At 38.7% G+C, this 20981-nt stretch overlaps 1 protein-coding gene across 1 annotated transcript in view; it reads left to right on the top strand.

Moving 5' to 3' along the window:
* Positions 1-20981, top strand: part of Enox2 (ecto-NOX disulfide-thiol exchanger 2) — a 180500-nt gene that overhangs the window by 124829 nt on the left and 34690 nt on the right. Inside the window, exons 2-4 of the mRNA XM_032889483.1 lie at positions 4165-4398; positions 6584-6796; positions 9407-9513. Coding sequence (XP_032745374.1) covers positions 4165-4398; positions 6584-6796; positions 9407-9513 — 554 coding nt within the window. The remainder of the gene's footprint in view (positions 1-4164; positions 4399-6583; positions 6797-9406; positions 9514-20981) is intronic.

The raw sequence follows: 20981 nt of genomic DNA, 5'->3' as shown, positions 1-20981 counted from the left end.
ACTCAAGTTAATAAAAAAAAAAAAAATGTGAGCATTCTCCTAGGGGAGGGTCACAGGTGCCACAAATCTCTTGAATGGGATTCTTTTTATGTAAATTATAAAATAAAGTGGCAAAAAAGAAACAAAAGAACAAAATCCACTCTGAAAGATATTGCATGGATGCAGGAAGACTCGTTTTTGTTGGAGCGGAAGCTCTTATGGGTGTACACAATCTGTAGCGTCTTTAGCATCTTTACTGTTGTTTGTAGGGTTTTCGTATCCTCACCCCTTGTGTGACTCATTTGTGACTTAAGATGATGTGTAAAATGAGTGATTTTGCAAGTACCCCACCAATCTGTACAGGGTCTTTAACAAGTTTGTTAGTAAAATGTGATTATTTTTTCTAAAATAACTTGTGGTACCCTTTGTTACAAGGCATTATCTATTATAACACTAAATAGAAACAGAGGCACAATAATTGATGCACATAATTTAAAATACAATTACATAATAGCGATATATGATACAAATATAATCTATTAGTAACCATTAAAAAATTAATATGCCATCCATTCTCTAAAATGTCCTTTGTCTCTCTTTGATAATTCTTTCCTCCCTTTTAGTCATTGGCAATCTGTTCTTTATCAGATTGCTCTGCATTTCTTGGAACTTCCTGTAAGTACAATTATACATTATGTATGCGCTTTCCCTTGCGGAGATCCACATTTCCATTTGCTGTCATTTCCCTGGTGCTTGAATTTCCTTTAACATTTCTCATAGCACCGGTTCCGGATGGCCTCTTTCAGAATTTGTATGTTTCAGAAAGAATGAATTTTAGCATTCAGGTGGCTAAGAGACAAGAATCATGAGTTTCAGCCCAGCCTTGGCTATATAGCAAGAACCTGTCTCAAAAGGAAAAAAAATGACTTTTTGTTTGAGAAAGATCTTTTATATTTTTATGAGATTATAATTATATCATAATATATATTATATATAAGTATATATAATATAAATAAATATATATACTCATTTCTTTAAACTATTCCATATACCTCTCTTTGCTTTTTTCAAATGCAGGCCTCTTCTTCATTAACTGTAGTTACATCATATATGTATATACAACTATTTTCTAAATACAACGTGCTCAGTCTATATCATGTTACTTGTATATATGTTTTCAGGGCTGACCATTTACGATGTTGGATAGCCAATTGGTAGAATACATATTTTTTATTCTTAAAATAATGCTCTTGAGGCTTTGTTCTGAGATAAAAATACTGAAACTTGGAAATCTTTATCCTTTTCGACTTTTCTCTAACTGTTTCAGCAGGACCAAAAGCAAACCTAGAAGAGCTAATTTTTCTTCACCTAGTAAAGGCAAAACCTTTCCTGATACCTTGTCTCTCTTATACGTATAGGTTTTGTCCTCTGTCTGGTAGAGAAAGGAGCTGTTTCCAGACATATGTGAGCTCCAGAGATTACATCTTCTAACACTTAGATGCTTTCCACTTATGATCACTACTCCAAAAAATTATTGGGGCAGTCTCTGAAGATCTCTCCTACAAATCTCTTAAATCCTTGCCCTGTGCAGATTCCTTCCTTCGGACAGTCTGCATCATGAACACTGTTTACCATAGTCTTCAGCAAATCCCAAAGAAGAAGAGCAGTCTGGGTCTGAGCTTCCCGGTCTGCACTCAGACCTGGAAACCTTGTCTGGACAGTAGCCAGGGGCAATCACAGGGACCATCTCATTTCATTGCCTCCCACTGCTTCATTTTCCAGTATCTTCAACACCATTATTTCACATGATATAACTATAACTATATATATACATATATATACACACATATACATATACATACATATATACATATATACATATACACACATATATACATATATATAATTGCATGTGCTAAATTATTTATAATTCATATCTATATACAGATATATAGATATCATTTTACTTTTAAAGGAGGAAAATAGATATGATTCTCTGTTGCTTATCCAGGAACAAGATCTCTATTGGGCATTACTCAGCAAAAGAAAGAACCTCCTGACTTTGCAAATCCCAACATCCTGGATTCAAGTTCCCTGACTCTTCGGTTATGCCACCACCCCCTCCCCACCTCACCCCTGCAGCCTAGGGCAAACTGCATACTCTCTACCTTCTCTAATACATTTTCCTCTTTGGTAAAAATATCCTGGGCTTGAATGAGAAGTAAGATGGATGCATATATTTGTGTGTGTGTGTGTGTGTGTGTGTGTGTGTGTGTGTGTGTGTGTGTGTGTATTTGTCTCAGCTCCTGAAACATGAAATATACTTAACAATATCTTAATTGTTTGTTAGGAACTTTGCTTAGACCAATATAACTGGCACAAAAAGGAGATTTAGGAAGTTGAACCTGGTTTTCTAAATCCAAGTTCTACGATTGTTTAATTACATCAACATTTTTTAGTATATCCCAAACTATGTACTCTCCCTGTCTCTCTAGTTTCTCCCCCAGAAATGAAAGTAGTCCAGAGTTCCCAACTATACCCAGGAAACAAATTTTAAATGTCAAATTATAAACTAGTGTATTTACATTTTGCTAAAATTCTGTGGGATATTTGTAACTTATATTCTTGAAGTTATCCAAAAGCACCATGGTAGAGAAATGCTGTTTCCACTCTTCCCAGCCCTTGGTATATTATAAGGCTCATTCTTTCATTAATGTTCTTTTGTTTTTTCTTACTCTTGTGTTTATATGCCAATAAATGATGTGTGTGTGCGTGTGTGCGCGTGTGTGTGCATGTATGTATGAACACCTTGTGTGTGTGACTGTGAGTTTGTTTGTGAGTCCCTGTCTTCCATCTTGTTTGAGACAGGATCTCGTACTTGCTGCTGTGGTGGTACAATACCTTGACCTTGAGCTGCTACTCGTCATCCTGTCTCCAGCTCCCAGCTCACCATAAGACCATTAGGATCACAGACACTTGCTACCATGCCTAGCTTTTTATGGGGATTCTGGTGATTTAAACTCAGTTCCTTGCAGCTATGTAGCAAGCGCTTTACTCACTGAGTCATATCCTGAGCCCCCAGTGTATGTCCTTGATGTCATGCCAAGTGGCAAAATAGAGAAAGGGCATCCTAAAAACAAGATCATCCAAAAGCATAGAATTTCTGTGTTCTCTGGAGAATGATCTGTTGATAGCCATACTTTCTGCTGTTAATAAGTGGGTTTACTAAGTGTATGATAAATCAAAGTAAAAGAAAATGATAAAGCAGAATAGCATCAAGTTGAGTACTCCCAATCCCCACCATAAATCCACTAGGGAAGCTCCATCGAGGTGGTCAGCAGAAATTACTGATTGAGAGAGTCCGAGGCAGAGCAGAATATCCACTTAGGTAAGAACTCCAAGTAAAAGCAACAACACAAAGATGACATTCTAACAATGGATGTTTACAAGCAACCAGCAGAGACAGAGTGGGGACGCCCTGATAAGGCAGCCAGATGAAGTTCCCAAACAAGATTCCTTCCTGGGCAGAGCACAGTATTCCCTCACTGGTGCTTCCAGGTTTGGTTTTCGTTGTTGTTGTTTGTTTTTTCTTTCGTTTTGTTTTTTAAGGGAAGATATAGAAATTGCATTGTCGGGGCTAGGGATTTAGCTCACTGGTAGAGTGCTTGCCTAGCAAGCGCAAGGCCCTGGGTTCGGTCTCCAGCTCCGGAAAAAAAAAAGAAAAAGAAAAAGAAATTGCATTGTCAGATTGGGGCCTCACAGCATCCATCAGAAACCAACTGGGAAACTAGTCATCTGGAGTTCCCAGTTGACCTTCGTCTCCACAGATGGACCTTCTATGGCTGAACTTCTGGATCTTTCTGACTATACATAATTTTATACCATGGGATAAATGATAGTAACATCTGTTGGAAATGACTTACCTTCTAGCTGCTCTCAAGGGTCGAGTGATTTTTACTCTTAGACTGTTTGGCGCTTCTTTCTCCCTCCTAGTGACAGTGTATAAAGTGAGATGTTAATCTAAGTCCTTTGATGATTCACCTTGATACCACTGGGAGAGAATTTGGTGTTACGTGATCTCATAGAATTACTGAAACCATCTCTATGACACTGAACTTCAAAAGGGACATATGGCTGTTGGCTTACTAGTCTCTTCTCCCTTTCCCCACTCCCATTTTAATTTAGGTTACAGAATTCGCCTGGGCTCTAGCACTGACAAGAAGGACACAGGCCGGCTCCATGTTGACTTTGCCCAGGCTCGGGATGACTTATACGAGTGGGAGTGTAAACAGCGTATGCTAGCAAGAGAGGAGCGGCACCGTAGACGGATGGAAGAAGAAAGAATGCGTCCACCATCCCCACCCCCAGTGGTCCACTATTCAGATCATGAGTGCAGCATTGTTGCTGAAAAACTAAAAGGTACAGAAGATATTCAAGCCCCAAGATTACGTGAACACCTTTCTTAAAGCATTGTAATAAATATCATTGCACTGTTGCCAGTTACCCTTCCTATGTCTAACTAATAGATAGATCCCAGCATGTCTTCTGTTGGAGGCTTGCTGATAGTACCGAGTAACTTCAGAACCAGGAAATTTGTTCATCTCATTTGCGTCTCTGTTCCTTCGTTGTCTCAAAGGTTGATACTATCTAGAGATCAGATAACTAAGAAGAAATATTTTCCCACTTACCACACTCAAAAATTTTAGATGTGATTAATGGTTTAGGACCTACATGTGTGCCCACTTTCTCAGAGGGTATGAGAGAGATTTGAATTTTCAATCAGTGAATACATCATCATGCTATAACTGGATACGACCCTGTGAAATTTCAATAAAGTTCTCATTTTAAAGATGGCAAAATGAGCTGGTACAGTGGAACATGCTTGTACTCCCATCACTCTGGAGGCTGAGGCAGGAGGATCACCAAGAATTGCAAGCCAGGCTGGGTTTTAGAATGAACTCCTATCTCAAAATAAATAGACAGAACCAAACAAAGTTGTCAAAATGAAGGCTCAAAAAGTATTCACCATGTGCATGTATTGATTACCCTGAAGACTTAGCTGCTACCTATGAAATAAAGTCTCTATCTTTGTTAAAGCCCAAGTTATTGCATAAAACAACTATGGATACTACTAGATATTGCTAAGACCAACTCCTTTTTTGTTGTTGTTTTGTTTTTATTCCTGTTCTTGCTTCATTCTTAGAGCCATGTTCTAATTTGACATTAATCACCTTGCCTGTTCTCTTGTCTTTCTGACTTCAATCCAGCCTCTCATTTTTCTGAGTACAGTTGATTTTATTTAATGAATGCTGCTGTCCCATTCATCTTACTCATGACATTGACAGAGCTCTAATGGTATGAATTTGCCCTGCTTCTGGGCTTTCATTTCAGCAAGATCCCACTAATTCTACTTTCCAAATAAATAGGTCTCACTTGCCAAACTTGTTTGCATTACATTTAAGAAATCTCTTTGGATTAATTTTGACTTTCTGCAAGGGAAAAACAAACTGAACTGAAATAACAGTGCACTTTGAAACCCTGGAGAAGCTTTCGAGTTAGTAAGATGCCAGTTCCAAGACTGGTCTATTCACAAGACACCAAACAAGACACTTTACCTTTAAAAAGAAAAAAAGAGTGTGCTGGTTGCACAGCCCTCAAGGAAAGCACAAGCAGCATCAACATCAAAGACAACCCAAGTAATAAATGAAAAGTTGCTCCTGGGAGGACTCACCTACCATTGTGTCTGCACTGAAAAGGGGGTTGGCAAGAAAAGAAAACTGCACAGCAACGTATAACTACTTGTCTAAGAGCTTCTAGCCAGAGAGGGGCGTGGAGCTCTAGAATATGGTTTCAGTTGAATGTTCTTAGTGTGTCACAAATGTCTAAGTAGCAAGCTTGGGAGGCTAGTTGGGAGGCTTAGAAGAGCAGTGCTGCTCTATGAACATTAACACTAACAGAGTGACTCCTGAGGAACTGCACAAATCTACTAGGAGGGAAGAGAAAAAAAGGTGTGAGGACACACAGAAATACAAGGAACTGCATCAAAAGAATTCCTGGCTGGGACTAAGGGGATGGGCTAGAGCTCAGGATGGGACTCCAGAGTACTGTTATAAAAAGTTGAAGATGGGAAGGCCTATATGGGAAGAAGAACCCACTGAATTCTCTCCTTAGGCTCTTTCCATAAGTACAAGTCCATGAATCAGGGTAACGGTGCTACATATCCAGTTAAATGCAACTGTCTCATTGGCTGTCCCTTATTAAAATGCAAGGTTACAGAACAATGGAAGTTCCCTCATTGCTAATTCATTCATTCTCTCTCTCTCTCTCTCTCTCTCCTCTCTCTCTCTCTCTCTCTCTCTCTCTCTCTCTCTCTCCCCCCCCCCCTCTTTCTGAAGCTCTTCATAAGCCACAACCAATGGGCCTAGCCTTTCATTATTTCTTTCTTTCAGTCTGCTCCCTCCATGTGCATGTGTGGATGTTAGCTTCCTTACATTAATTCATATAACTATAACTGCCAAAAAGCCATGATGACCTCTTTGCCAGCATATTGAGAAAATGGAATGAGATTTGATCATTGTTTTCCAAATCAATTCTTCTGTTTCAGATGATTCCAAATTCTCAGAAGCTGTGCAGACTTTGCTCACCTGGATAGAGAGGGGGGAGGTGAACCGCCGCAGTGCCAACCACTTCTACTCGATGATCCAGTCAGCCAACAGCCATGTCCGCCGACTAGTGAATGAGAAAGCTGCCCACGAAAAAGAGATGGAGGAAGCAAAAGAGAAGTTCAAGCAGGCCCTTTCTGGAATTCTCATTCAGTGTAAGTGGAACTTACACTTCTGCCGGAGGGGACGAGAGAGCCCTTCCTTAATCACCCGTGCCCTCCTACACAGGATCCCAGGCCTGCAAAGCTATCTATTTCAAGTGGCAAGATAACCTTCCTAACTACCTTGTGCTCTCCCTGTAGCAGTGGATCTCAACCTTCCTGATGCTGTGACCCTTTAGCATAGTTCCTCAAGCTGTAGTGACCCCAACCAAAACATTATTCTCATTGCTATCTCATAACTGTAATTATGCTACTGTTAGGAATTGTAATGTAGATATCCAATATGCAGGATATCTATGCAACCAGCAAAGGGGTGGTGACCCACATGCTTAGAACTGCTGTCTTGTGCTGTCAAATCCCAAAGCTCTAATCACAGGACACAAGTGAGCACCCCCTGTTTCTAGTTTCTCTGCTTTGATTTCTTCTGTTCTGCAGAAGCACTGGAATATAGGTAGGCCACAGCTCATGCTTTTACAGCCCTGGTCCTCAGTGGATGGCTAGGTATTTTATTGCTGAACTTAGAAAATGATGTTAGGATTTTATACCTCGGTTTCTTCAGATTTTCATGCTAATCATCATGTAACATGTTTATAAAAACCCGTCGTAATAAATAAGTTTATATTTTCCCAGGATGATTACATAAAAAATAAATTTGCTAATTGTACATTTTCAATTTACTTTTCTTCCTTCCATTATCTTCACTAGATATGATAAACACCACAGAAGTGAGAACCCATCGAAATGGCCCGTTTTTAAAAGTTATGCCACTTCAGATCTATCCAAGTTCTCTTAAATGAAATAGATCAGATAAATTCTCAAGTACTGTTTGCCCCTCACCGTGTAACAAAATTATATGATCCCATCTTTTCAATAAGGAGCTAGATTCACCTTTAGAATCAGGGCAGGTTTATGAGTTTGCTTTTAAGCAATTATGCTCTACTCTGCCTATACTTTTCTCTCCATACTTGACTCAGATGTAATTGAGATTAAGGAGTTCTTCTATTTCCACTCATATTTTAGAAGTATATTTGGACATAAAATCTAAGAGGGGAAAGCATGGGTCTTCAGGACTTCAGAATAAGGAGGAAAAGAGAGCAGCAAGAATTGTGAGAAACCTTACATCGTAAAAACGCAATGAAGACGTGGCTGTAAAGAAAACATTCTCTCTGAATTTTCTTTCTGTGAGAATCAGGTGTTCTTCTACTGCTTTCTTTCTCCCAAACACGCACAGCCAACCTTTACTTCACTTGAGCCAGAGAGATGGCCTCCCCGGTTAAAATGGATGCCTCCTCCGAGTCTAACAGCTGAAGCTCAATCCACAGACCCAACATGGTAGAATGAGAAGACTGGCTCCCACAGGCGCTCTTCTCTCTCTCTCTCTGCTCTCTCTCTCTCTCTCCCCTCTCTCTCTCTCTCTCTCTCTCTCTCTCTCTCTCTCTCTCTCTCTCTCTCTCTCTCTCCCTCCCTCCCTCCCCCAAATGGTTAGCAGAAAACCCCAGAACATTCATGTATATTTCCCCTTTTAACATTTTAAGGGCCCTTGAAATATATTCTCTAGGACTGCATTGACAAAGATTTCTTTCATAATTTTTTCTCTAGTCAACAAGCCTATGTAGGTGTACTTAATGTACACTCAATCATTTCATATTTTGATTTGATGCTGCTAGCTAAGCATACCTTAGAATAGTAAAAAACAATTTTTCCTTGAAGCTAAGCATTCCAGTTTATTTCAGAGGGCTACTTAACAAAAAAAGACAGTGAATATGAGTAACACACAATCATATATATGTATGAAATATTATGGTGAAACCCATTATTTTGTGTGTTATCTACAAATTAACTTAAAATAATAGTGAATAGATTAAATAATGGAACTCAGTGGTATAGTTTCTGGTATAGTTGCAAAGTTAATAGCACTCAACTAAATATAAAATCTGAACCTAAAACACATATATTTTGACTCTTGGTGGTTTTTTTTTTTGCCTAAATAGATACACAATTTTTATATTAAAAACTTTGTTCCTCATCTCACCCCAAACTAAGAGATTCTTCCTAATGTATATTGATGTCTCTTTCCTTCAGTCTCTTTTCAAATCATAGAACCCATTCTTATTTGAAGTGAACTGCCCCATAGGCTCATATGTTTGAACTGTCAGTTCCCACTTAGTGATATTTTGAAAGCTGTAGAACATTAAGAAGATACACATTCACCGGAAGCAGAAGATCACTAAGAGCAGCTATGAGGTTTTCTAGTCCTGCCCCACTTCCTGTCTGCTCTGTGCTTGACTGACAGGCATATTCTGACCACCTCACACTTCTTCCACCATGCCTTCCCTGCTATAATTAAATGTATCCCATGTTAAACTGTGCACTGAGACCCTCCCTTCCTTAAGTTGCTTCTTGTCAGTATTGTATCACAGCCATGAGAAGAGTAACTAGTACAGTACTCCGGCACAAGTAGTCTTATCCAAGTTCAGCCATAACCTAGTTTGTGTCAGAACAACTTGATGAAACAAGCCTCATGTTTCTCTTTTCCTTTTGTCTCTCACTTTGCATCCCTGGATGATGATTTGGCATGACCTGATGGCTGCTTTGATACTGCAGTTGAGCAGATAGTAGCTGTGTACCATTCCGCTTCCAAACAGAAGGCATGGGACCACTTCACAAAAGCACAACGTAAAAACATCAGCGTTTGGTGCAAACAAGCTGAGGTTGGTAACTTTCTGCTTTGGTAGCATCTCATGGGAACAGTTTTCTTCCTTAACAAGTTATTGATTTGGAGTTTAACCAGAATTAAATAGAGCCAAGCTCCCATGGACAAAACAAGGCCTCAATGAAACACTGAAATGTATTGTATACCCTGTCAACATCCAGACCACCTGCTGTCAAAGGGATAATAAAGGTGCACATGTTGTCATAAATGTATGTGCTGTCTAGGAATCTTAGTAGTGAAATGTAGTTGTGATAGCTGTACTTTACTTCTCTACACTGGCTAGTTTTAAGTAGAATAATAATTACTGACCTATGTTTCTAGCATTAGTAATATTCGGGCTGTCTTCCATTTATTAGAGTGCTTTGATGGTCAAGGCTAGAAGCTGTCTGCTGGTACATTGGAGCAAAGACATTTCTGAGCTTCTTTTATCAAATCTGTTCAGCTATCTGTAGAGTTGGAAGATTTAAAGGGAAAAGAGGTCCGGGATTTTAGATCAAGGTTGACACACATCATTCCACTTGTGGTCAAGTGAATCTCTAGCATAACACTACAGCATGTGTAATGTGATTAGATTACTAGCCTGAGTCTGCAGGTAAAACACGTCACAGGTTTCTTTTCACCCACGGAGATGCTTTTACAGTTACCTCAGGTTCTTCTGTGCCAACATGAAGCTTACTTCCCTGAGCCTGATTGATTGATTGATTGATGCCTGTCTATATATGCAACAACTTTTTCAACTTCATTTATGATTCATTTGACCATTCTGGTAACAAATGCATGGCTCAAGTTCTCGTGTTCCTGTTTTTCTTTTTCCACACTGGCAATTGAATTCAGGGCCCTTACACTAGACAGACACTTTACCGCTGAGCTACAGCCTCGGTACCTAACACTTACATTCAGAAAGCATCTCTGCACTGGTTATCTCACCTAAGTAAGCCTTATGACCCATGGAATGCAGTACAGAGTAGTGTGGACAGAGTCTAACAGGAATTCCAGTATCAGCCTTCATTAGGTGTGTAGCTTTGTGGATTGAGGAAGTATTTCTTTACCTGTTAATCGGTGATGGTAATAATGAAACCAGTTTTATAAGACTAAATGTTTAAGAAATGTATAAGCAGTTTGAAAATGTAAATGGTGTTATTTTAATTCATTAATAACTCAATAAGTATATAATCTATGCTTTGCATGTAATAAAGGAGAAATTCAAAAATGTTAAATGATTTTATAAAAACTATACAAGTAGGAAGTACAGTAAAAAGGATTCTCCTCTGATGTCGGCTGCAGACTTCAATGCCGTTTTGAACAGGTCATCTAATCTCTTTGAGATTTTTGTCTCCAAGCCTTTGAAGTGAAGGCAATATTCTCTCCACTCTGTCCTTCTGTGAATAGGTACTATGGTTTGTGTGGGAACAGCTTAAAACTTTGAAAAATGTTTAAAGGAAAATAAGCCAAGCCCTGGTCCTAAACTTATAGTCTAAGACATCAGTTCCAGCTCAGCAGAGAGAACCCGGAGTCCCTGAGAAATCTCATATAGACAACGTCGAGCCAGTGTATAGAATCACACAAAGCTAATCGTGTCTTCATTAATTTTACATCTCTAGCATCACTTTGGAATTCAAACATTTTCAATTTTGGACATTGCCAATAGCCATCTCGGCATCCAGGGGTCTGTAGACCAAGGTAGGCAGTGGGTGATGGTCAGTGCTCATAGTGGCTGATGAGGATCAGTCCAGATATTGACAGGGGCCTATGGCAACCAGTGATTGGAGAAATTACTCAGCAGACTTTTCTCTGAGGGAACAAAGCTTAATTTACTGGGGCTGGTACTCCCTGTGGCCACAGAAAACTCTGAACTCTTTTAACTCCTTGAGACCAGCAAAAAAAGAAAAGAAAAAAGAAATTCCATGTACACACATATATTTACATACACACTGAGTGAAGGAAGAAAAAGGATTCCAATAACCTTACACATATGAATATAAACATACAAACATGCTTACATACATATATGCATACATACATAAAGACAGACAGGTATATACATATACACATGTATATACAATTGTTGAATGGAGCAAGCTTCAACCCACACCCAGACAAGCTTTACATTTATACAAACATACAGATTTGATGAATGGAACAAAGCTCTAACATATTGTCACACACACATGCATGTATACATATACACATACATACGTATAGTTGATAGGTGGAAGGAACAATTTCCAACATACTCTCCCACAAACCTTACACATATACATACATACACATAGTTGATGGGTGGAAGGAACAATGTTCCAACAACTTTATTCATTCTCCATGGCAAATATATGCCAGCAAAATCTTTCAAGCAGTATAAAATGCCAATGTGACTATGTTTTTGTTTTCTTCTAATGAATGACTATGAAAAGACAATACCTTTACAAAAAATAACATTACATAGTACAGGTAAAAAAGGGAATTATTCCCAAGAACCCATGTACATTTATAAATTAACAAAGTATGAGCAAGCGAGTACTTTTCTCATCAGATTCTTTTACTAGCCATTAGCAATTTGCAGTTATAAAGAAAGGATTATTTTATTATTTATCTTTAAAAGTAATCTTGTAAGGATCTACCTAAGGAGTAGATCCTTTCTACTTAAATTCTGTCATAGTAAAGATAGCTATTGTGGTGAGGCAGACATTTCTGCCAAGCTAAAGAGAAGAGAGAATCACAGAACCCTTCTACAGTATTGTTCTGAAGCCTCCTTGTGGGATGATGGTGAAAAGATGCATGGGCAGCTTTGCTATATGAGTGATCTGTGCCTTGGTGTGTTTCCCGTTTCATCGACTGGATTAAATCAAAGCCCACCTTCCTCTGTCTTGGTAACTAAAACTACTACCGGCTGTGAGACATAGCAAGCTCGTGGCTTTCCTCTGCTTTTCCATTCAACAGTGAGACAATCCCGTGACCTTCCTCTGAGTTCGCCTTCCTTAAAGCCCAGAGAGTCCTTCCATTTTATCCTGCTGTCTCTTGAACTGCACTTTAGTTTTCCTATTGTTTTTATTTTTGTGTTCAACTCTGCAAATTTTCCACAGACTGCAGACCACTGAAAAGTCTCAAAAGATATATCCTATGGGAAGTGGGAAACTGTCTTCTTAGGATGTGGCTGCCTTTTAGCATCCCAGTGAAAATCAGAGCAGCTCAAAGTCAGGTGTTTCATCAAGTTAGGCATTTTTGACAACTTCTTACCAGTTGCCTCAGGGAACAAATCAGCTGGTGGAAGTCAGAAGGGTCTCATTCCTTGTCTCACTGCCATGCATCTATCAGTATTCTCTCTCTGCTGAATGAGAGACGGAGCATGAACTTAGAAAAAGCCCCATCTCCGAAGAACTTAGGTTCTACCAAAGGACATGCCAAGCTTTTACTCTAATTGCTTTACTTGTCTGGTTTATATGTGTGCAAGGCTCCTGGTAATGAAATCAGAAAGGATGGTAAGAGAGGGCTGAAGCCGCTCCTCTTACTACAGTTTGATGCATCCCGTCACAGCTATATATATTGCAGGGACTCTTTTTTTTTTGTTTGTTTTAATATTTTTATTTTTGTCAGTATCTAAGTTAGATTGACCATAACAGTACTTTTTAAAACTGTAATGGATAAAACACATCATTCTAATTCCTAGTGGCTCTTGTGTTTACCGTGACAGAGGTATCTCCCTAAAAGATTTATTTTTAACATGAAAATGATGAAATGAAATCTTAAATAATTAGTAACAGGGACTCTTTTCTACAGAAGCATTTGAAACTTTTGTTTCTCTCAACCTGGCCTATGCTAGGTGGTACGCCTTGGATAATGTATAAAAAACTAGAGCCATAGCCATGAACATTAAGAGGATACCCTCTCACATCCTTCCTCATATAAGATTTCACACCACTGAGCTCAGGGAACAGGGTTTACAAGTGGATACTACCATCATCAGTGTGCTGTTGTTTGGTACTCACTTGCATTAAGACTGGCTGTTGGTCTTCAATCATCGAAAAGCATTCTAACCACTTTTGCATCAACCTAATTTGTATTACCATTATTTGCCATTCAAGAAACAAACTTGTCTTTATGAGTTGTTTCATTGTATTAAATGCTGTCTGAGAATCAGATTGTTATGTCAGTGTACCAGCTACTTACTTCCCTGGCCTCTGTTCTTACCCATTCCCTCGTGACTCCTTTCCTACCATGTTTCTTGTTAATGTTGAAAAAATATATAAGCTAGTAGGGTCTTGTTACCCATTTAATATGGAGTCTTGATATTCTGGTAATCATGTTCCTATCGTAAAACATGAATAACATCAATTTAAGTCCACATAAATATTTGTGAAACTGTGATTAAATAATTAATGTATAATGATTTATGGTTTGCTTACTTCATAATAAATCAAAGATGTCAACTGGTACAAAGTGATTCTTTGCATACATTTCCTTCTGTCTCTGGTTTGTTTCATTGTATATGAAAGTGGGTTGTTGTTCTGCATTTTGGAGCAGTGTGAATTTCTAAGTTCCAGAAAAGTTCGCCACCATTAGAACAGATTCAAAGTCATTAAATTGTAGTTGCAGTACTGTATTAAGAAGTCAGAATGACAACTGGAGCAAATCGAGAGACAGCTATTACCTTTGATGTCTGTACTACAGTAGCTAAGAATTCACTCCCTACTTGTGCCCATGTCTAAGCTATTTAGAATGCTTTGGGGGGTTACATGATAGTCTTTTACTCTGAAAGTATTTGTAAGTGTTTGTTTCTCAAAACTTTGCTGATTTAACCAGAAAATGCAGAAAAGAGGTAGTGACTACTTTAACAGGTTTGCCAGGAATTAACATCTTCCTTTTCTTAGAAGTACTGTCATTTACCAAATGATCCTTCTAGAATTCCTTTAATATGGTAGCCTCTGCTGTTCTCTTTGCTTTTGTTGTGCTTGTATGACTTAATATTGGGTATTTGTAGAAAGATAATAAAACCCTTAGGGTTTTTTGTCCCAAAGGATTGTATAGTGTATACAGCAGTCCACTGATTAACTTAGAAAACACTTCCCCTGAGTTTTTCTTATTTTCATCTTATTAGTAGCAAAAATAACTTGTCCCTGCGGTATTTTAAAGCATTTAGGTAAAATTTGACCCTAATTATGTTATGTTTCTAGGGGCATTTGAAACTGTAAAAGATCTCCAGTTAAGACATATTATGTAGTTATTAAAGTTTTTACATTTCTAGAATCTTATGCTGTCTTGTCAACTGGAAGCAAAAAGCTGATGCTGGTTAACTATAGGACAGGTCTTTGTTTTTAAGATGTTGCTTTCCTGGGATATTTCCCAAGAACGAACACAATTTACTCTCGATGTTAGTGACATGCATGGAGGTTAGGGTTGGTTTCTGATTATACCCTGTGACAGCCTACATTTTTGTTAGAGTTCTAGAAAACCACAGTTTTTCATGATGAAGTAAACTGTATAATATTTGAACTTGTCAGTGTGTCAAACTTTGTTATAGTCAGCTTCCAGTAGGAGCTCTGATGAAAATGGAAACGAAATCTCATGAGATAGAATGCTTTCACAGGAATAGGAAAATTCCTTACTGCCCTCAGTGCAGTGAGTCTGCATAAGACATAGAACATCTTTATCATGCCAAGGCCATTTAAGGTTCATTTGTCATAAGCAAGTCATCATTTTCTAGTGTAAGTAAAGTCCCTGCTTCATGAGAGGTACTGTGTTAGCATCTGGTTTTTCTGCTACTTCTTAACAATCAATGATGATACTAAAGAGCTCACTTTTTAAAGAGTCCTTCGTTTAGTATTAATGAAAACTTAACTAGAATGAGAAATCCGTTTTCCTGGTAAATGAATAAAAGGGAGGACATTAAGATGGTGACTGACTACGACAGTATCAATAAATGCCACTATCGAAAGCCAGGCATCGTGGCACACGCCTTTAATCTCAGCACTCAGGAGACGCAAGCAGATCTTTAAGTTTGAGGACAGCCTGATCTACAGAGTGAGTTTCAGGACTGCTAGAATTACTTAGTAAGAACTTGTCTGACAATAAATGAAAAGATAGATAGATAGATAGATAGATAGATAGATAGATAGATAGATAGATAGATAGATAGATAGATAGATAGACAGATAGATAGATTAGATAGATAGGCAGAGAAGGAGAAAGAAAAGGAAACGAAAGAAATATACATGATATTTATAAATGGGATAAATTTTTTCATATTTGAACAGCTTTTCATGTTTTATATTAAAACCCAGGCGAATTAGCCTTTTTTAGGGTAGGGACATTCTCAGCTTAGAAACCTAACAATGAAAAAGCAAGCCAGTAGTGTCTAAATGATTGAAAGTTACTCTAAAATGCATATTTCTCATTCTTACTGATTCACTGTATGTGTTTATATGTGTATGCATGCATACATATATACTTTCACATGTGTCTGATGGCGTGTGTGCGTGTGTGGTGTGTGCGTGTGTGTGTGTGTGTGTGTGTGTGTGTGTGTGTGTGTGTGTGTGTGTGTTGTGTGCGTATATTTGAAGACCATACTCAATGTCTTTCTCAATTGTTTCTCCACCTTATTTCTTCAAAGTGTCTCACTAACCCTGGAGCTTGCTGATTCTGACTGGATGGCCAGCAAGCCACAGGATCCTCCTGCCTCCAGCTCCCAGCACTCTACCAAGGCTTTACTCGGGAACTAAGGATCTAACTAGAATCCTCACCTTTGCCTGACAAGCACTTTCCCAGCTGGGCCATTTTTAAAGCCCCTCATATTTTAAGGGAGACTTTTTTCCAATGATCACTATGGCTTTCCCAGCTCCTTTCAGCTTGAGAAACCTCATTCATTTTTTCAAGGCTAATAACTCTTTTGATGGTGACTTATTACAATTATCTTTATCTGGAAAAATCTTCATTTTATCTTGGTTCTTGAAATTTTCTTCAAAAGCAAAATTCTGAATTGGTAGGCATTTTAATTTCTCCACAAACTTTAATGAGATTGTTTCACTGTTGATTTTCCTCCCTACATAATATAGCATTGTCCTCTAGCTACTTTTAAAAGTGTCTTTTACTGTTTTTAATATCCTGTGGATAGACTATGATGTTCATACTTTACTTCACATAGGTTCTGCCTTGGGTTACTCAGCACTTTGAATAAGTAGATTAATACCCTTAGTCAATTTTAAGAAATCATCAGCCATTATTTCTTCTTTCCCTACCCTCTTTCTAAAATTCAGTTACATATAGTTTTAACTTCAATATCCAATCCCACAATTTCCTGAGGCTCTGATAATATCCATCCCATTCGTTAAATTTGGTGGTATTAATGTATTAAACTGTCAGTAGTCTTTAAGTCCCTAACTTATTTTTTTTAAATACTGTTTCCCACCTCACTCCAATACAAGGGGTGGAACTCTAAATCTTGTCTTTGTACAACACTCCATCACTGAGCTGTGTCCAAATCCCTCTTTCTTTTATTTCAAACCAAGGTCTCACTACATCACCCAGGCAGCCTTGGCCTTGCTATCTTCCTGCCTCAGCCTCTCCAGTAGCTGAAGTCCCTAACTTATAATACACAGCACTGCTTTTTTTCATTTTTATTGGATATTTTATGTATTTGCATTTCAAATGTTATCCCCTTTCCCCTTCCCCACACCCTTTTCCCCATCCCCCTGATTCTATGAAGGTTTTCCCATTCCCAACCAGTCACTCCCACCTCAACACCCTGGCATTCCCCTACACTGGGGAAATGAGCCTTCACAAGACAAAGGGCTTCTCCTATTGATGCCAGACAATGCCATCCTCTGCTACATAAGTGGCTGGAGCCATGGGTCCCTTCATATGTACATATTGGTTGGTGGTTTAGTTCATGGGAGCTCTGCTGGGTCTGCGTGGTTGATATTGTTCTTCCTATAGGGTTAAAAACTCCTTCAGTCCTTCCTCTAACTCCTCCATTGGGGACCCCATTCTTAGTCAAGTGGTTGGCTGCAAGCATCTGCCTCTATATTTGTGATGCTCTGGCAGAGCCTCTCAAGAGACAGCTATATCAATCTCCTGTAAGCATACAACTCTTGGTACCCAAATTGGTGACTGCACGTAGGATGGATCCCAATGTGTGGCAGTCTCTGGATGGCCTTTCCTTCAGTTTCTACTCAATTCTTTGTCCCTCTATTTCCTCCCATGAGTATTTTGTTACCCCTTCTAATAAGAACTGAAGCATCTGCATTTTGGTCTTTCTTCTTGAGCTTCATATGGTCTGTGAACTGTTTCTTGGGTACTCTGAGCTTTTGGGCTAATATCTTCTTATCAGTGAGTGCATACCATGTATGTTCTTTTGAGACTGGGTTACCTCACTCAGGATGATATTTTCTAGTTCCATATACTTGCCTAAGAATTTCATGTAATCATTGGTTTTAATAGCTGAGTAGTACTCCATTGTGTAAATGTACCACACCTTCTGTATCCATTCCTCTGTTGAAGGGCATCTGGGTTCTTTCCAGCTTCTGGCTATTATAAATAAGGCTGCTATGAACATAGTGGAGTATGTGTCCTTGTTATATGATGTTTAATCTTTTGGATATGCCCAAGAATGGTATGGCTGGGTCCTCAGGTAGTACTATGTCCAATTTTCTCAGGATGCTGAACATTTCTTTAGGTACTTCTAAGCCATTCAATATTCCTTAGCTGAGAATTCATTGTTTATCTCTGTACTGCATTTTTCCATCTTTATCAAATTGGGTATTTCTTATTTACATTTCAATTGTTCTGCCCTTTCCCGGTTTCCAGGCAACATCCCCCAAACACCTCCCCCTACCCTACTATATGGGTGTTCCCCTCCCCGTCCACCCCCCATTACAACCTTTGCTCCAACAATCCCATTCACTGGGGGTCCAGCCTTGGCAGGACCAAGGGCTTCCCCTTCCACTGGTGCTCTTACTAGGCTATTCATTGCTACCCATGCAGTTGGAGCCCAGGGTCAGTCCATGTATAGTCTTTGGGTAGTGGCTTAGTCCCTGGAAGCTCTGGTTGGTTGGCATTGTTGTTCATATGGGGTCTCAAGCCCCTTCAGCTCTTTCAGTCCTCTCTCTGATTCCTTCAACGGGGGTCCCATTCTCAGTTCAGTGGCTGGCTGCTGGCATTCACCTATGTATTTGCCATATTCTGGCTGTGTGTCTCAGGAGACTACTGATGTGTTTGAGTTAATTTTATACCCCGACACTTTGCTGAAGTTGTTTATCACCTACAGGAGTTTTCTGGTAGAATTTTTGGGGTCACTTAAGTATACTATCATATCATCTGCAAATAGTGATATTTTGAATTCTTCCTTTCCAGTTTGTATACTGTTGACCTCTTTTTGTTGTCTAATTGCGCTGGCTAGGACTTCAATACATATGGAATAGGTAGGAGGAGAGTGGGTAGTCTTGTCTAGTCCCTGGTTTTAGAGGGATTGCTTCAAGTTTCTCTGCATTTAGTTTGATGTTGGCTACTTGTTAGGTATGTATTGCACTTACTATGTTTAGGTATGGCCCTTGAATCACCGACCTTTCCAAGATGTTTATCATGAAGGGGTGTTGACTTTTGGCAAATGCTTTCTCCGCATGTAATAAGATGATCATGTGGGTTCTTTTTTTTAGTTGGTTTTTATAGTGGATTATCTTGATGGATTTTGATATATTGAACCATCCTTGCATCCCTGGGATGCAGCCTACTTGATCTTGGTGAATAATCATTTTAATGTGTTCTTTGATTCAAGTTGCAGGAATTTTATTGAGTATTTTTGCATCCATATTTGTGTGGGAAATTGGTCTGAAGTTTTCTTTCTTTGTAGGGTCTTTGTGTGGTTTAGGTATAAATTTAACTGTGGCTTCAAAGAACAAATTGCATAGTGTTCCTTCTACTTCTATTTTGTGGAATAGTTTGAAGAGTACTCGTATGAGGTCTTCTTTGAAGGTCTGATAGAATTCTGCACTAAATCCATCTGGTCCTGGGATTATCTGTTGGAAGATGTTTAATGACTGCTTCTATTTCCTTGGGGGTTATGGACTATTTAGATGGTTTATCTGATCCTGATTTAACTTTGGTACCTGGTATCTGTCTAGAAAATTGTCTATTTCCTCCATACGTTCCTGTTTTGTTGAGTATAGGCTTTTGTAGTAGGATCTGATGATTTTTTGAATTTCCTCTGATTCTGTAGTTATGTCTCCCTTTTCATTTCTGATTTTGTTAATTTGGACACACTCTCTGTGTCCTCTCGTTAGTCTGGCTAAGGGTTTATCAATCTTGTTGATTTTTCTCAAAGAACCAACTTTTGGTTCTGTTGATTCTTTCTATGGTCCTTTTTGTTTCTACTTGGTTGATTTCAGCTCTGAGTTTGATTATTTCCTGCCTTCTACTCCTCCTGGGTGTATTTGCTTCTTTTTGTTCTAGAGCTTTTAGGTGTGCTGTCAAGCTGCTGAGATATGCTTTCTCCTGTTTCTTTCTGCAGGCACTCAAAGCTATGAGTTTTCCTATTAGCAGGGCTTTCATTGAGTCCCATAAGTTTGGGTATGTTGTACCTTCATTCTCATTAAATTCTAAGAAGTCTTTAATTTCTTTCCTTATTTCTTCTCTGACCAGGTTATCATTGAGTAGAGCATTGTTAACTTCCATGTATATGTGGCTGTCCTTTCCTTATTTGTTATTGAAGATTAGCTTTAGCCCGTGGTGGTTTGATAGGATGCATGGGATTATTTCTATCTTCCTGTATCTGTTGAGGCCTGTTTTATGACCGATTATATGGTCAGTTTTGGAGAAAGTACCATGAGGTGCTTGAGAAGAAGGTATATCCTTTTTGTTTTGGGATAGAAATGTTCTATAAATATCTGTTAAGTCCATTTGGCTTATGAAATCTCTTTAGTCTGTCTATGTCTCTGTTTAATTTCTGTTTCCATGATCTGTCCATTGGATGAGAGTGGGTGTTGAAATCTCCTACTGTTATTGTGTGGGGTGCAAAGTGTGTTTTGAGCTTTAGTAAGGTTTCTTTTACGTATGTAGGTGCCCTTGTATTTGGGGCATAGATATTTAGGATTGAGAGTTCACCTTGGTGGTTTTTTCCTTTGATGAATATGAACTGTCCTTCCTTATCTTTTTTGATGACTTTTAGTTGAAAATCGATTTTATTCCATATGAGAATGGCTACTCCAGCTTGCTTCTTCAGATCATTTGCTTGGAAAGTTGTGTTCCAACCTTTCACTCTGAGGTAGTGTCTGTCTGTCTCCTAGGTGTGTTTCCTGGAAGCAGCAAAATGCTGGGTCCTCATTGCATATCCAGTCTGTTAATCTGTGTCTTTATTGGTGAATTGAGTCCATTGATGTTGAGAGATATTAAGGAATAGTGATTGTTGCTTCCTGTTATATTTGTATTTAGATGTGACATTATTATTGTGTGCTTGTCTTCTCTTTGTTTTGTTGCAAAACG

Source organism: Rattus rattus, chromosome X (genome assembly GCF_011064425.1).
Source record: "Rattus rattus isolate New Zealand chromosome X, Rrattus_CSIRO_v1, whole genome shotgun sequence".
In the NCBI taxonomy this organism is placed as follows: Eukaryota; Metazoa; Chordata; class Mammalia; order Rodentia; family Muridae; genus Rattus; species Rattus rattus.
The sequence above is the reverse complement of the archived record's forward strand: the minus strand, read 5'-3'. Positions and strand labels throughout refer to the sequence as shown.